General features: G+C 36.1%; 1 protein-coding gene and 1 pseudogene across 2 annotated transcripts; one reads left to right on the top strand and one right to left on the bottom strand.

Annotated features, from left to right (window-relative positions):
- Positions 1–215: 215 nt before the first annotated feature.
- On the bottom strand, positions 216–9,518 carry LOC125261683. 2 transcript variants are annotated; one of them, XM_048180241.1, is made up of 6 exons: positions 9,420–9,518; positions 6,680–7,006; positions 4,024–4,338; positions 1,403–1,708; positions 1,051–1,185; positions 216–698 (listed from the first exon to the last, which is right to left on the bottom strand). In XM_048180241.1, exons 1-6 carry the CDS (start codon positions 9,466–9,468, stop codon positions 511–513), a joined length of 1,320 nt encoding a protein of 439 aa, XP_048036198.1. In that variant the 5' UTR covers positions 9,469–9,518; the 3' UTR covers positions 216–510. The 2 variants fall into 2 exon arrangements, with proteins under 2 accessions (XP_048036198.1, XP_048036200.1); XM_048180243.1 differs by having other exon boundaries at positions 1,051–1,158.
- A 2,399-nt stretch (positions 9,519–11,917) lies between these two features.
- LOC125261684 lies at positions 11,918–17,673 on the top strand (annotated as a pseudogene).
- Positions 17,674–18,420: the final 747 nt, after the last annotated feature.

The following is an 18,420-nucleotide window of genomic DNA, read 5'->3' as shown; positions in this document are numbered from 1 at the left end:
GAATTTGACGTAGGTTTTCTTTTACCCATTGACCTTAATTAGTAAATAACTATTTAAATTATGTAAATAACTGAGAGCACAGCAGGTTTCTGCCTCACAAACTGAGCTGCTAGTGTATCGTGCATTCAGTGAATTACATACCCACACACAACTGCTATTTGAATGAATTGTTTAGTGACAGGAGAACAGAGAAATACACAAGCTCTACACCCTGTTGTAAAACCAAATTTTTATTAAAAGTCACCAAAAATGCAGATCAGTCACCTCGGATTGAGCTTATGAGATCATTCTATGCCATTATTTGTGTTGCTAGTTATTATTTTGCTTACAGTAATTATATTTAGTAATTAATTAGAGTGATGTATTTAATAGATCAATCAAATTAATCAAAGAATGTAAAAATGATATGTCAATAAATAGCTGTGCAAGGAACAGGAAATGTGCAGAGCTTTAATAAGCATTAGTATGTTATGCTTTATATATTGATATATCTGGAACTAAACCTTCTGCTCAATTCACACTGTTGGTCTGATTTATTTGATGAGTCTGATGGTGATGTCTGGTATTGTTTGTTCTGATCAGCTCACTTCTTGTAGATCTGATGTCATAAACCAGCACAGCAACAGTAGCCACACCCACCAGAGCAGAGACGACCAATCGGATCACAGCTTCAGTAAAACCACAACAGTGGATGTGATCTGAAATGAAAAACACTGAATTTAGAGCTCTCTCATATAGATTTGCTAAGCACACTTCCCTTGCTCAGCTAAATAATCTTAGCTAATAGGCCTATTGTATGGTTAACAGAAGCAATTCAAAACTCTTTAAAGGGTTCCTTGAGGAATCTGTGTGATCTTTTGATTCTTTCTCCATGATTATTGCCTAGAGAGTGTTAATGTTCTCTGCATAGTGCAGCATGAGGCGCCACACACACTACTCTGAGACCTGCAATTCACTTCTCTGACTTCTGTCTGCTATCTGTTTTCTGTTTCTGTGAAATCACACAAGAAAATGTAAGCAAATGTGCCCCATAAATGCTCAGTGACGTACCTGAACTTGGCTGATAGAGATCAGTAATGTTGGCATCCTCAGTCTGGTTGATGGTGGAATTGTTCACAGCAGAGCTGGACGACACACAGTTTGAGCTTGATGATCTTTCTGATGATGAAGAATATTGTGGAGTCACTGATAATGACAAATTGTGGCGTCAGTCTCATCACATATACAGATCAGTGCTGATTATACTGAGCTTTATAATAGATTCATATGTGAAATGTAATTAAAGCAGTCAATATCATGGATTTAAGGAATATTGAAAATAAACGAAAAGAAACGTTTTAACATATTAATATGACAAAGATATAATTTAAATGAATGGAAAATTATTCTGTAATTCTCCTACCTAAGACTTTAACATTAAAACTCATGTAGCTGGTCTCTCTGCTGACAATTGTTAGTTGATAAAGTCCAGAGTCTGTGGTTCTGGTGTTTGTGATGGTCAGAGATCCAGTCTGATCCACTTTCAGTCTGTCTCTGAATCTCTCATCATATGTTGAGCTGGTTTGCATGAGCCTGCTGACTTCAGCTATTCGAGTGCCTCTGAACGTCCACTGTATCAACAAATATTTATGTGATTCAGTAACATCAGTGTTTAGAGTGACAGAATCTCCCTTCATCACTGACACTGACTTCACTTCATTTGTCACATCTAGAAAACAAACAGACACATGTTTTGTCAAAAACTAAGATCATTATGTTGATCATTAATGACCAAATTACAATTATGCAGATGTTTTCCTCTAGCATGGATGTTGAATGATTTTCAGTGAATCAAGACTTTGAAATGGGATCTTATAAGAGATGAATAATAATAAGTGTTCAGGAGTTCAGTATCAGGTGAGGTTTCTTCAGCACTCACTTTCATGTGCAAACAGAAGTGAAACATAAAACACTCATCTCTGGATTAGACTAAAGCGGTCACTAAACCTTGTTCAGTGGACCAGTTACAGTTAGTGATAGCAATGTTTTTCTGGCCCAGCTCTGGTCCACACTGCCCCATTTCCCTCGGCCCACATGCTGCATAGAATGACGGCCTTGGAGTGTGCCAGATATGGATTAAAGACAAGGGCCACACATGCCCAAAACTGGCCCAGCACTGGGCCTGAGAAGGTTTTAGTGTTGGTACCGATTCTCAGCCTTAAATAAACCAGAACTGACAGCTACAGTTGCAAAACATAAACCGCAAAATTAAAGTATCCTAATTTAGTGCAAAAAACATTTACAGTAAAATTAATTAAACTTTTTAGAGAAAAGCACTTTTTTTATAGGTATATACTGAATTAACTACATGTATAAATTAATGTAATTATATGTCACTGCATCAGCAACTACACACTTACTGCCTTTAAATAAAGCAATGTGCAGCATAAAATCAGTGTTTTCTGGCTCATCCTGAAGCACAGGCTCTACTCTTCAGCTCAATGGTGACCCACAAAACTCAACAAGAAACTCTTTAAATCCCAACAGAACATTAAACACTAACATATCTCTCAAGATCTCAGCATCTTCAATTATTACAATCCAGACTTTATTTTTTATTTTTTTTCATACTAAAAATTGTTATTGAGAATAAACAGAGCTTTAGATGTTTATGTTTTATTATTTTATTTTTTTTAAGTTGATCTGTCATCATTATTGATATCAGTGTTTGGTTTAGTTGGGCATTTAAATTAGGGCATTTTACTTTAATTTTAAATTTTTTTGTTTGGCAGGCACTGCTGCCAGTCATTTGACCGTTATTTTAATATCACTAGGAGATAAATGTCCCATAACAACATTTTTGAATTAGTATTTGTTCCTGTCATAACTTGAGAGAGATAGGTCTGAGAATTAAAGGTGCTATAGAGGATGTTTTGTTTTATACATTTTTGCAATATTACTTGAAACTGTCTTTACTAACTGATAAAAGACTATTTATTAGGTGCACTGAAAGGAATAATATTAATATACATCATCTGTGCACGAGGTAGGGCCTTAAAAACTTCAGCCAATCATTTACGTGATCATCGCGTAAACGATTCACCCTCTGGCTTGTCAATCACTGCCGTGACGTTCCTTGTGAGAAACGAGCGCGGCTGCGCGCTCCAGTAACTTTCCACACTCCACAGGCGCCCGCATGCAATGTTTTTGTCAGGAGACAGGAATAACAACTGCAGATTATGAGTTACCTGCGGTGAGTCCGACATAATGAATCCACTAACACGACACAGCGAATGCCGGTGGTAAACAAACACTCGTGTTTCAATACTCGTGCACGAGTTTTGGGAGGCGTTCCCTTGAAATGAGCTGTGAAGGAGGGGGAGTTTTTTCAAAAACTCACTAACAGTCTTTGGTTTCTCAGTCGACGAAAAGATCCTCTTTAGCACCTTTTTAAGATTGATCATTTACTGAGTGAGTTCAACAGCAGCAGTACAATCAGCCACATCACAGGTGTGTTCACATGCACAAACAACAGCTTCTTTGCTGCTTTTTTAGTCAAACTGCATTAGACTGTCATAAATTTTCACATACAACTCACTCTACAACAGTTCTTCACACAAAGCATCACATGCTGAAGATTTGGATTAAATGATCACAGAATTTTTAATCAGTTCAATATTTTAAACTGTATTGTTTGTGTGTTTAAAATGAATCTTTAAAAAGTCATAACAGATGAAATGCTATCATTTCAAATCTATCATTTTAAGTAAATTTTGAATCAGTCAAGTCAACTGCATTAAAGTGCACTTAATTGGCCCAACATCACAATCCATATTGTATTTTGAGTCCTTGGATTAACGACTATTATAATGAAATTAACATTTTAAGTCATTCATGTTGGATTATACAGCAATTGTGACAGTTCATTTGTTCAGATGGAGTTAAAGACATCAATATCTTAAGGAATATTGAAATAAATAGAAAAGAACCATTATAATGCAGATATATTGACATGAAGGGCAAATTATGCTTTAATTCTCTTACCATAAACTGTAAGATTGAAATTAATGTAACTGGACCCTCTGCTGACAATTGTTAGTTGATAAAGTCCAGAGTCTGTGGTTGTGGTGTTTGTGATGGTCAGAGATCCGGTTTGATCCACTTTCAGTCTGTCTCTGAATCTCTCATCAGGACCATCATATGTTGAGCTGGTTTGCATGAGCCTGCTGACTTCAGCTATTCGAGTGCCTCCGAACGTCCACTGTATCAACAAATATTTCTGTGCTTCAGTAACATCAGTGTTTAGAGTGACAGAATCTCCCTCCATCACTGACACTGACTTCTCTTCATTTGTCACATCTAGAAAACAAACAGACACATGTTTTGTCAAAAACTAAGATCATTATGTTGATCATTAATGACCAAATTACAATTGTATTATGCAGATGTTTTCCTCTAGCATGGATGTTGAATGATTTTCAGTGAACCAAGACTTTGAAATGGGATCTTATAAGAGATGAATAATAATGAGTGCTCAGGAGTTCAGTATCAGGTGAGGTTTCTTCAGCACTCACTTTCATGTGCAAACAGAAGTGAAACATAAAACACTCATCTCTGGATTAGACTAAAGCGGTCACTAAACCTTGTTCAGTGGACCAGTTACAGTTTGTGATTACCCACATAGCAATGTTTTTCTGGCCCAGCTCTGGTCCACACAACCTCATTTCCCTCGGCCCACATGCTGCAAAGAATGACGGCCTTGGAGTGTCCCAGATATGGATTAAAGACAAGGGCCACACATGGCCCATAACTGGCCCAGCACTGGGCCTGAAAAGGTTTTAGTGTTGGTACCGATTCTCAGCCTTAAATAAACCAGAACTGACAGCTACAGTTGCAAAACATAAACCGCAAAATTAAAGTATCCTAATTTAGTGCAAAAAACATTTACAATAAAATGTATTAATCTTTTTAGAGAAAAGCACTTTTTTATAGGTATATACTGAATTAACTACATGTATAAATTAATGTAATTATATGTCACTGCATCAGCAACTACACACTTACTGCCTTTAAATAAAGCAATGTGCAGCATAAAATCAGTGTTTTCTGGCTCATCCTAGACTGAAGCACAGGCTCTACTCTTCAGCTCAATGGTGACCCACAAAACTCAACAAGAAACTCTTTAAATCCCAACAGAACATTAAACACTAACATATCTCTCAAAATCTCAGCATCTTCAATTATTACAATCCAGACTTTATTATTTTTTTTTCATACTAAAAATTACTATTGAGAATAAACAGAGATTTAGATGTTTATGTTTTATTTATTTATTTTTTTAAAGTTGATCTGTCATCATTATTGAGATCGGTGTTTGGTTTAGTTGGGCATTTAAATTAGGGCATTTTACTTTAATTTTAATTTTTTTGTTTGGCAGGCACTGCTGCCAGTCATTTGACCATTATTTTAATATCACTAGAGATAAATGTCCCATAACAACATTTTTGAATTAGTATTTATTCCTGTCATAACTTGAGAGAGATAGGTCTGAGAATTAAAGGTACTAAAGAGGATGTTTTGTTTTATACATTTTTGCAATATTACTTGAAACTGTCTTTACTAACTGATAAAAGACTATTTATTAGGTGCACTGAAAGGAATAATATTAATATACATCATCTGTGCACGAGGTAGGGCCTTAAAAACATCAACCAATCATTTACGTGATCATCGCGTAAATGATTGGCCCTCTGGCTTGACTATCACTGCCGTGACGTTCCTTGTGAGAGACGAGCGCGGCTGCGCGCTCCAGTAACTTTCCACACTCCACAGGCGTCGCATGCAATGTTTTTGTCAGGAGACAGGAATAACAACTGCAGATTATGAGTTACCTGCGGTGAGTCTGACATAATGAATCCACTAACACGACACAGCGAATGCCGGTGGTAAACAAACACTCATGTTCCAATACTCGTGCACGAGTTTTGGGAGGCGTTCCCTCGAAAGGAGCTGTGAAGGAGGGGGGTTGTTCTTACGCATGCGCTCATTTCAAAAACTCACTAACAGTTATTGGTTTCTCAGTTGACGAAAAGATCCTCTTTAGCACCTTTTTAAGATTGATCATTTACTGAGTGAGTTCAACAGCAGCAGTACAATCAGCCACATCACAGGTGTGTTCACATGCACAAACAACAGCTTCTTCTTTGCTGCTTTTTTAGTCAAACTGCATTAGACTCTCATAAATTTTCACATACATCTCACTCTACAACAGTTCTTCACACAAAGCATCGCATGCTGAAGATTTGGATTAAATGATCACAGAATTTTTAATCAGTTCAATATTTTAAACTGTATTGTTTGTGTGTTTAAAATGAATCTTTAAAAAGTCATAACAGATGAAATGCTATCATTTCAAATCTATCATTTTAAGTACATTTTAAATCAGCCAAGTCAACTGCATTGAAGTGCACTTAATTGGCCCAAGATCACAATCCTGAGTATTTTGATTCCTTGGATTAACGACTATTATAATGAAATTAACATTTTATGTCATTCATGTTGGATTACACAGCAATTGTGACAGTTCATTTGTTCAGATGGAGTTAAAGACATCACTAAGGAATATTGAAATAAATAGAAAAGAACCATTATAATGCAGATATATTGACATGAAGGGCAAATTATGCTTTAATTCTCTTACCATAAACTGTAAGATTGAAATTAATGTAACTTGACCCTCTGCTGACAATTGTTAGTTGATAAAGTCCAGAGTCTGTGGTTGTGGTGTTTGTGATGGTCAGAGATCCGGTTTGATCCAGTTTCAGTCTGTCTCTGAATCTCTCATCAGGACCATCATACGTTGAGTTGGTTTGCGTGAGTCTGTTGAATTCAGCTATTCGTGTGCTTCCAAATGCCCATTGAATCAACAAGTATTTATGTACTTCAGTAACATCAATGTTTAGCGTGACAGAATCTCCCTTCATCACTGACACTGACTTCACTTCATCTGCATCATCACCAAACACACCTGATGAAAAAGCAGAAATGTGTTATTATTAAAGACTATAAAAAATTCAAATTAAATTACAAATACCACATAGCAAGCGAGCTTGGCCCAAATATAAGCCTCAAGCTGGCACTGCTGGCCTCCTGTCATCAATGTCATGTATCCTGTCAGCCAGAGCTGGGCCATGTGTGGCAGTGATGGCACAGCATGGGTAATCGATTGTTGGTGGGAGGAGTGTGACCCAGGGGTGCGTTTCCCAAAAGCATAGTTGCTAACCTGTTAGCATCTTAGTTGGTTGGCAATGGGATATTGTATTGCAACCAACAAAATTGCTAACTTAGTTAGCAACTATGGTTTTGGGAAACGCTCCCCTGATCACACTTACGAAAAACTAGTATACTTCAAGTTCATTTGATCAAGTATACTAAAGTAATGTTCAAGTATATTTTTTAAGTATACTTTATGTAGTAAGTATAATATCAATGTACTAGTAGTAAACTTGTAAGTGTACTATTTTAATTCCGCTTGGGACTAAATTGGCCCAATTGAAGTATACTCTTAAGTGTACTATAAGTGTAACAGTAACTAGTTCACAGCTACGTTTCTCATTTGTACTGCATCTGTACTAAACGTGAACTTATACTAGCATACTAGTAGTTTACTATTTTAATACTAGTAGTAGCTACATTTTTAGTATACGAAAGTACACTTTGAAATATACTCTCAGTAAACTGCTAGTTTAGTGCAAGTATACTTTTAAGTTTTCTTTAAGTGAACATGACATCACACTTATAGTTTACTTTTTATATATTATTTTTGCACTTTAAGCATACTTCTATTTAGGTATTATTTTTTATACTTGAAATACCTTGAACTGTACTTTAACTCTTTCCATTTTAAAAACATTTTATTCTAACTTCATGAATCCTTTTTATCAACACTTAAATATAAGTAAGTTTAATTTTTTTTAATTTTTTATTTAAAGTAGACCGAGTCCATAAACAAGTCCACGTATAGGCCAAATATACTTAGACTTTTGTCAAGTATACTTTAGTGCAATTTTGAGTATATATCTCAGAAGTACATAAAGTATATTTCTGAGAAGTATATAAAGAGTAGACTGAAAGTATACTTTCTTATTTTTAGTTTAAAAGAAGTATACTAATTGCACACTTGAATAAACTTCTTTTTCGTAAGGGCAATCCAGTGATCATCTGCTCCAAACCGAGATTGTGACCTTGGGCCAATTAGGTGTACTTTAATGCAGTTGATTTGACTGATTTACAAATTACTTAATTTGAAATAATAACATTACATCTGTTATGACTTGGCATTTCAAACATTAATTTTAAACACAGTTTAAAATATTGAATTGATTAAAATTTCTGTGATCATTTAATCCAAATATTCAGGATGTGATGTTTTGTGTAAGGAACTGTTGAAGAGTTGTATGTGAATATTTATGACAGTCTAATGCAGTTCAACTTAGCTTAAAAAGCAGCAAAGAAAAAGCTGTTGTTTGTGGATGTGGATCCACCTGTGATGTGGCTGATTGCACTGCTGCTGTTGAACTCACTCAGTAAATGATCAATCTTTAATTCTCTCTCAAGTTATGACAGGAACAGAAAATTCAACCTCAAATTCAAATTCAATCCAAATTCAAACATTTATTCAGTGAATAAATACTATTACTACTGGGTTATCTGAGTTAAAAATTAAGTGCTGCAACACAACTCGATTTAAAATAAAACCCAGATCAACAAATCCTAGATTAGCTCTAAACTTTGCTTAATTTAATCCTTTTTGGTGCAACGCACTCTAAAGATGCTAAATAAAAGATGCAACAAAATGAGAACCTGGGCCCCTGGGCTATGGCCTCAATTCATAATCCATTTCTGTGCATAATAAATATCTGGTCTAGGCCACTTTTGATTATAATGGGAGAAAAAACTCTGCACATGGTAGATCAGAGTTTGTGCAGAACAAAACTGAAAAGAGGATGAGCAGTGCTGAACTGATTTGTTTTTTTCTGCACTCATTTTCATGTGCAAACAGAAGTGAAACGTAAACCATCATCTGTGGATCAGACTGCTTTAATCTTATTCAGCTGACTAATTACCATTACTGATTGGCTCATGGACTAATTTATTTTTTATACTGAGAAAATGAAATGCTATAAATGGCCTTAAATGAGCTTAATGCATGTTGAAACATAACAGTGATTTCAATTTGTGTAATTAATGATCAGTGTTTTAAAACAAGATTACAAATTTTGTTTTGCTACATTTCTAGAAGTCCTTCAAATAAAAAGGCCCTTCAGATAAATGACTCAACGTATATACTGTCTGAGAAGCTTTTTGTGAAAATAACTGTAACAGTGAAACTCTACTAAAACAGCAAGAAGTGAAGTCATAAAAACACATTTATAACTTACCAACCAGATGCCACAAGCACAACGAGAACAAAATAAAAGCTAGAACCATATTCCCTGGCCGTTTGCCCACCACTCTTACTCTAAAAACACCACAGGCGATTTTGTTGAGTAGAGCATTTGGGTGTTTACAAACAGCGATGATGTGTTTTGTGGGCGGAGCCTACCTAGTGGCAGAATGTGACAGTTCTGCAGTATCAGTTTATGGAATAAAAAGGTAATTTCAAGTTTTCAAATTTCAAATTCAAATTCTGACTTTTTTCCCTCAGAATTGCGAGGTTTGGGGAAAAGTCTTCTCTTTCTTGCAAATGAAGTTTAAGAGGCAGTGTTCCAGAAGTCAAAATAATACTTTATTAAACAAAGCAACAAAGCTGAGATGAACATCACTAACAACACTGCATGAAATGTATCAATATCCACTCGCTATTGCATGTGAGTGTTTCGAAAACATCCATATAAAATTGTCATTTACAGACAAAGCATTATAAAATCATTTACTTACAGTTTGTCATGCAGCTGCTGTCAGATCAAATACAGTCGCAGCTTTATCATTAAACAAAGTTTCTTTGAGAACTCTCCATTACACTGTACCTTGATTACAAATCAATCTGCAGTCAAATGCTCCGAACAAACATAATCATCTGGCATGATCCAGGACGGCATTAAAATAAACCATCCACTTCTTTCCAACACTGGGATCCTTCTGATGTCTGTATAGAGATGCAGACAAGCTGTTTAAACTGGACGCCTCAAAGCGAACGTTCTTTCACTCTTCATGTGTCGTGTTATCGGCTGACTCAAGTGCACAGAGTCAGAAACCAAATGCTCTATTCAATGTAGACAGCAACACTGATTATAATGGCTTCTGTTTTCTTTTGGCGCGACGCTCACATCCAGAAATGGCAGCTGTTAAATGACTAGTAGGCGGAGCCTATGTATAATTATTGGTCGATGTGAGGTGGTCATATGTAAATGTATTTGCCTGTGTGATGTCACAACATCAAAACGAGGAGTTTGATTAAATTCTTCATTTATAATGAGGAGGACATTTTAAGTTATGAAACTTGAAGGATGTTTTAATGGTACAAACACCTCTTATATGTCAAAAGATCAAGGCAAATTTGAAAGCATAGTCTACACTTTTACAGTGTTATGTTAAAAAAAAAGCACAGCCAGATCCTTAACCGAGGATGAGGTCATTACTACATTAAAGGGTTAGTTTATTCGTTTATTACTCACCCTCATGCCGTTCCACACCCGTAAGACCTTTGTTAATCTTCGGAACACAAATTAAAATATTTTAGTTGAAATCTGATGGCTTCGTGAGGCCTCATTCGTCATTACTGCAAATAGGTAATTCTGATATATGCAATAACTATCCATTATGACATATTTTATTTTTATATACACAATAATAATCTTTTACATTGTAATCCTTTTATTTTTAATATTTTGCATGTTTGTGTGCTGCCTGTTTGTGTATGCAAGTTGTGCCTATACACTGAAATAATGTTTTCATTCATCCAGTTAAAAAAATTTAAAACCTGCAGAAATTATGACTTTAATGTCACTTTTTAAAAACGTATTAAGTTTTAAATGTGTATTCATGAAATCTGTTTATTTACAAGAAATGTCCAAACAAACTGATTCGATAGAATGAATCTAATATGACAGAGGGGGGCAGTTTAAAACAAACCAGTTTACTAGAATGAATTTGACTTTTCAGTACACACTAGAAAGAGAGATGAGAGTATGTTTGTTTACCTCAGATCAAAGTGAAGTTGTATGCATTATAAAAAATGTGATAATAAAATTTTGGTCGCTTTGCTGCACTAAAACTCTCAGCTATATCTTGTTATCCTGATCATCTCAATGACTATTTCAAATGACCCTTGGAACAAGACTTATGAGGGAGAATTTTTTAATTAAACATAACTGATGTTCCTTTTCCTTGCAGGGATTAACATTTATATGCTTTTATGTACAAAATGTCCCCAACTCTTTGGCCAAAATTAGTTTGTGCTAAATATAACAACAACAAAAAAGGAAACAAAACTAGACAGCTAAAACTCATGACGTGACTAACAAGCTGCAGTAATCAAGAAATCCAGATTTGCTTTAAAAACTAGGGGGTTTGATGTATTAAACATATGATGAACCAATCATAATAGAGAAAAATTATGTAATGGATCATGTAACCACTGCCATACACTTATTCTATATTAACTGTTGTATTCTTTTTGTTGGTGAATTCTCTCTCACTCAAGACACCTTATTACGAAGTGATAGTGGTGCTCAACAGGGTGTTAACTAAGAGATGTGCACTATAGGGTGATTTTATAAGTGTCGATTAGTATAGACACTTGTTGTCGATGAACCCATTTAACTTGAGTCAGGACTATCTATCACATTACCAAATAATATTGTCATATTATTTCCATCAAGAGGTGCATCATTTTTGTGTATTGACAATGCAAGAGTCGAACACTCTGTATAGCCTGTCCAGGAGATTACTACGTTTATGAGTTTGTAAAGCCAATATTTTGCGGGGCTTACTGTGTAGGTGGGTATTCATTCATATGCACTTCATTCATTTACTTTTGTGGTTTTTTGTTTTGTTTTGTTTTGTTTTGTTTTGTTTTGTTTTGTTTAAAAATGAGTGATGTTGAAAAAAAATGTTTCTATAACAGAATCTACAAACGAGTCCATCCCACCAGAATCTACAACAGAGACAATCCCATTTATAGAATCCATTACTCCACCAATCACAACCACTGGTATTGTATTAACTCCTTTATAAAACCCTCACAAGCATCTTCGACTTTCCCCCCCTTTTTGACCCATTACATGAAGGTGTGGAAAAAAATGAATTTCTCTAGTAAAGATGAGTAAAATTACATTAGACAGAAGAAAAACAGCTCACAGAATGAATATGGAAAGGACAACAATTGTGTAAAGACTCATTTTCTGCATGGCACTAGACTGAATCCTAATTACTGCATTAACTCTTTGCAATAAACGGTAAACAGAGAATGTATTTTTAATCTTTCATAAGCCCTTTCACATCCTCAAACTGTTTACAGGCCTCAGAGGCAGGAAATTACTTAGTAGCATGTAAGTACATGGATATAAGGTAAAAGAATCGACTAGGAGTTTGATAGCTCTCCATATATTTATATATATTTGTAATGTACTGTTGTTGCTGAAAACACAATTTACTTAAAATGATTGTAATGGAGCTCAAGTATAGAGTGCTCTGCAGTTATAAATTCATACCACAACTATTACAACTATGTGAATAAATACATAACATTTTTTTCTAACAGCTCCCCCTGTTGACCCCTGCTATAACTACTATGCCCTGGATGATCCATGGAGAGCCACCAACAATCATTATTCCTCTGAGATAATGTGTGACACTGCAGTCAGCTGGGACGGCTTGGTACCGTCTCTTCATTGAGGGTCAGAGCGTTCAGATGCCAGACACATGTGTTTCTGAATATAGTTGTGGCACTTATGCTCCACTGTGGCTGAACGGTGGACATCCAACTGTTGAGGATGGAGTGGTCACTCGAGATGTCTGCGGTCACTGGGACAATAACTGCTGCTATTTCCAGTCTAATCCCATTAAAGTCAAAGCTTGTCCAGGAGGATATTTTGTCTACGAGTTTGTGAGACCAACTACATGCAGTTTGGCATACTGTGCAGGTACATTTAATTACATGTGCATTTTGTTTATGTAAGAGATCATTTTTATGCAATATTCTATTCTTTTTTTTCCAGATGTAAGCAACATAAACAGTACCTATACTACTGTCATTCCAGAGACAACCACAACTGAAACAACCTCAGAAACTACAGCTGAAACCACAACAACAATCTGTAGGATTATTGTTATCTATGTTATGTACTCATTTCACATGCTAAGGAGCTCACATGGCTCCAAATACAGTATTCATAGTGAACAATGCAAGGTTTATTAGAAAACTAGAATAGGAAATATACTAGAGCAGAGGTGAAGTGCATAGAAGAAAAATAAGAATTATTGTTTTTCACCCCCTAGTTGATGAAAATCCTTGTTCTGAACTCAGCTGCTCTGAGAACGAAAGGTGTGGGATGAAAAATGGTGTTTATGGCTGTTTATGTAAAAAGGACCCTAACAGATCACAACCACATTCTGACTCATTTGGTTGGTATCATTCCACAACAAAATGTGAAAAATACTATGTCCACCCCCAGTCATTAATTACCTTCTGTTTTCATTCTCTCAGATTTCTCAGAAACCTGTGAAAGCAGCTCTGGCTCAATGTCTGTGTCTCGCTGTCAGCTCTTTGAGGCTGGTTTTCCAGCTGACCACTTACACCTCAATGATCCCAGCTGCAAAGGAATAGTCCAGAATGGGAGAGTGGAATTCCATTTTGATAATGATGAACACATCTGTGGTACAAATCTTGTGGTAGGTTTAAATTTAAATTTATTTACACCATCCAAATACTTGTAATGCCCGAACCAAAAGAGTTTGATTTAACCATTGGGGAATCTCTATGAGACTCTTTAGGGAGGTCTGTATGGATACATCTTTAACAACAAAAGTAAGGGCCCAAACAGACCTCCCTTAAGTTTTCTCAAAGTCCCAAAAAGACAGTGGGGGGAGTGTACAACACTCTTCCACACAAAAGAGTCTGGAACATGTGCCCGCATTCTCCACCATTATTTCACTTGTATATAAAAGTCCCTGTTTATAGGTGGACCTGAGAACACCTGAATAATAAACCTTAATCATCTTATTGTCAACTAAATAACATTGTGCCAAAAGTTATAGGATGTTATGAGGATACAGTGATGAATTATAACCTTGCACACAGAAATCAGTCTTATAGCTATGAGATCCAACAGGAAAAGCCACTTGCTTCATTACGCTGCAGGTTCATGCAGGACTTTTCTTTTTTGTGTGGCAGAAGCCCTTTGCTGGAGATTTGGTAAATGCAGACAGCACAAATCCATGATTTACTAGGCTATCAATTAGATTTTTATCAAGCTATCACGTTTATTTTTCCAATCCACTGGTCACATTTGAAAGTCAAACTCAGAAATAACTTGTATCCAAACTTGTATCCATTGGGCAGGCAATAATATGAAGTTTAACTAAATACAAATGAATATAAATATAAATGAAAGTAATGGAGCAGCAGTCAAATCAGTCAGCAGGACACCAGGATTTTTCCTGACTGACTGCGGGGCTGCAGGGTGTGGACACATCAATGCTGTTTACCTTAAGGTCCAGTCAGGTCGGTCTCTGGATAATTTTATCGAGTATGTCTTGGGTCAGGTTTTCTTTAAAAAAAAATATTTATGCACGTCAGGTTCAGGTAAGAAGTGATTCGGGTCGGGTACAGATTTTCGAACCCAAGAAGTCCTCTAGATCAGAGGGAGCACAAAGAATCATTTTCACACACAAATTGGCAGCTCTGAATCCTGACCCTAACCTAAATGATAAACTTTGGGATGTGTTGGAGTAGACTTGGAGTGCTCGACTCTTGCATCATCAAGATTTTGACTAAAATTGATGCATCTCTTCATGGAAAAGTTCTGATGTTATTTTTAACAAAACAATATATTTGTTGTCTGCAGGCTAATGGCACTCATTTCATCTATGATAACTTTATTCTGGGGACACCAAGGTCAGAAGGTCTCATCAGCAGACAGAAGATCCTGAAGCTTTCTTTCAGCTGTGTTTATCCTCAAACACAAACATTTTCCATGAATGTGGAAATCAACCCACTGGAGAGGTGCGAGTCAAATACAAATTTTGATTTCAATTGTACCTTTATTTACGCTCTAGATTTATCACCCTAAGGTTGTTCAAACCCTATGTCTTTATTAAATCTGTGGAGGTAGGAAACGTAATGCAGTTAGTCCTCATAGAGACATTCAAGCTTCAGAAAAGATTTAACCGAGTTTAACCACTCCGGTCCTACTTGTCCTACTCCGAGTGGCACTAGAATCGGGGCCCACCAGCATGGGAGGCAGGCGAGATGAACAAAGATGCTAAAGACCCTGGTGTCAGTCGCTAGTGGGCCTCTTGTGAGCAGGGGAGTGAGGTTTACCTGCACAGTTCTGGCAACTGACACTAGAGACTGTATTCTATAGCGTCCTTGTTAGCGCATCCACCTCACATGGATACATGCAAAGCTCTTACTAGCTGGCTCCATACTCAAAGATGCACTGTGTTACAAGGCAACTGAAATTATGCTGTAGCTTGCACTAGGAGCAGATCAGTCAGATTTAAGAACAAATATTTCTGATGAGTAAAATATCCCTGCATCTCTGATTAATTCTTATGAAACCACCATAGAGAACTAGTCGCAGACAGCAACATAGTGTTGGCCCAGATCCGGCCCACATCTGGTATTTTTGTGGAATCCATGCGGGCCAGATTTGGGCCGGATCTGAGCCATCGCTATGTTGCTGTCTGGGGTGCATATGTCAACATTTTTAATGATGACTTTGGGTCTGTTCTTTAAACAAAGATATCACATGAATTCAGAACATTTGAAATATAGTGCATGAGTATGGACTGTTTTAATTATACTTTTATGTTGTCATTGCATTCTGCTTTTGTGTTCCATAGAAGAAAAAATGTCATAGTTTAAAACTGCACACAGCTGAGTAAATGTCAAAATGCATTTATTTTATTTTTTAACAAGTAGTTTTAACATAGATCTTGTTACTTCATTAGTGTTGTGCACAAGACTCTTCCAGCTGGTGAAGGCAGATATCAAGTTCGGATGATTCCATATGAGGATGATGAGTTCACCCGGCCCTTCACTGGTGCAGTGAATGCAGAACTCGACCAGGAGATGCATGTGGAAGTTCGTGTTGAGGGGGTCGATAGCCGCCAGTTTGCCCTGGTGATGGACACGTGTTGGGCTACACCTGTCAATGACCCTGATTACAGCCTCCGCTGGGATCTCATTGTTAACGAGTAAACCAGTGTTTTTCTTCTGGTCTTTTAAGCTTAGCCTAAACTCAATGTAACATTTTACTGAATAAATAATAATCATATAACTTTTAGGATCGCCTTACACACTTTGTCTTTTTGTATGTCAGAACTAAAGCACAAGATTTTTTGAACATGTAATGTAAATGTGTGATGATCTACAGGATATTGTTCTTTTATTGAATTGTTTCAAATGAAAGCACTTGATATTCTCAGGTGTCCCAATCCAAATGACGACACAGTGGAGCTGCTGCAGAACGGCCTCTCGACAACCAGCCGTTTCTCCTTCAGGATGTTTATCTTCACTGAAAACTCCACTAAGCTTTACCTGCACTGTGCTGTTCACCTTTGCCTTCTGTCAAGCAACCGCTGCTCAACAGTGAGTTTTGAGATGGTTAATGTAAATGTAAAGGCTTAAGAACCATTGATAAACCCCTGTTGATCAAACACTAATCTATGTGTTGACAGTGAAATATTGCTCAAATGTCCATGGTGGTGAGGTTTAATGTTCAAGGCTGCTAAAATATATGTTTTGGCTGCCCTCTGCTGGAGATTTTGTGCACTCCAGAGAGGATGTCTCATGTCTCATGTTTGTTCAGTGATATTGAACAGGTATTCACAGCTGGATTTCTCTCTTTTCACTATCAGGACTGTAACTCCAGACATTATCACAGACAGAGCAGGTCTCTGGACTTCCATGACAGCTCTTCTATATCCATGGGTCCTCTGATGTTATCTGAAGGGAACACAGGTGAATATTTCATTTATTTTAATATTTGTAAATAAATGTTTATGATGGTTTCCTACATGAATACATTTCAATGCATTGCATTATATTCCCTGTTCACAGATAAGTGGGTCCCAGACCAAGTGAAGGTCTCTGAGGCTTCTTGTCTGTGTGCTTCTCTGATGCTGTTACTTGTTCCTCTGATGAGTGTCCTGATACAACTTTAGTTTGTTTCCACAGAGAATGTGTAACATTTTATTTACATGCATATTATCTAATGCTATTTTAATGTATGTGCCACTTTGGTTTTGGGCTTCTGACTGATTCCTTATTTTATGTAGCCTTTGTCTATTTACCTAAAATCATTAATTACTTACATGACTGGTCATATAACACATTAATCTTACTTTACTTAAAATTATGTACAACAAAAACAATCAGAGTCATGTTAATTCAAATCATGCAAAATCATTAAAAGGGTCATTCCTGTTCTCTGGTTTCTTTCAGTTCTGTAACATTTATGAAGTTAATGCACTCAATTTTTTTCCAAACTTAAGGTTTATGTATTTGAATTACATATAAATTTTCCATTCCTTTGGATTACATAGTTTTATAAACAAATTAATAAACTACATATTTGTAAGTCATACATAAATGAAACAGGTAAGATTTATATAATTTTTATTAATAAACTGAATGCGATTCACATTTTTCAGCCATGCGTAAATGAAAAAAAGACTTAAAAGATTAAAAAAAAAAAAAGGAAAACTGGAATTGAAGAGGTGGGTAGGACAGAGTGCATTTAGCGTGACATAGATATTACATTCAAATCTGAACACACCTGTTAGACCTTACCAGGCTTTTTTTTACAATAAAATACTAGCAACACTGTTGCCAGTAATTTATGATTGATTGTACTGTTGATTTATTGTAATCTACAGTATGTTACTGTAAAAATGCACTTGTGTTAACTCATTTCATTTGCAGAAACGACTGCCTTAAATTGTCCGACAGCCATTTAAATGTATAAACTAATATTTATAATGTGTGCATAATATTATTACTGTGAACTTATTTCATTTGAGTCCCCTAAGAATATTTGAAATAGAGATTTGCACTGCATCAGCAACTACACACATTTATTACTAACCAGACTGACTTTCTGTCAGATATCTACAGAAGATCTTATTGAGAATTAACAGAGGTTTAGATGTTGATGTTTATTGAAAATGTTTCTTTTGAGGTCACCATCATGGAGATCAGTGTTTGGTTTAGTT

The sequence above is a fragment of the Megalobrama amblycephala genome, unplaced genomic scaffold, assembly GCF_018812025.1.
Source record: "Megalobrama amblycephala isolate DHTTF-2021 unplaced genomic scaffold, ASM1881202v1 scaffold463, whole genome shotgun sequence".
In the NCBI taxonomy this organism is placed as follows: Eukaryota; Metazoa; Chordata; class Actinopteri; order Cypriniformes; family Xenocyprididae; genus Megalobrama; species Megalobrama amblycephala.
This window is presented reverse-complemented; position numbering and strand designations above follow the sequence as displayed.

What these genes read in the sequence shown, in the direction of transcription:
- LOC125261683 (XM_048180241.1), bottom strand. Translation starts at nt 9,468, where the DNA reads ATGGTTCTAGCTTTTATTTTGTTCTCGTTGTGCTTGTGGCATCTGGTT. An exon ending in TTTCAATCTTACAGTTTATG is followed by an intron (nt 4,339 to 6,679) that starts GTAAGAGAATTA and finishes TTTGTTTTCTAG; the next exon opens with ATGTGACAAATGAAGAGAAG. An exon ending in TTTTAATGTTAAAGTCTTAG is followed by an intron (nt 1,186 to 1,402) that starts GTAGGAGAATTA and finishes TGTCATTATCAG; the next exon opens with TGACTCCACAATATTCTTCA.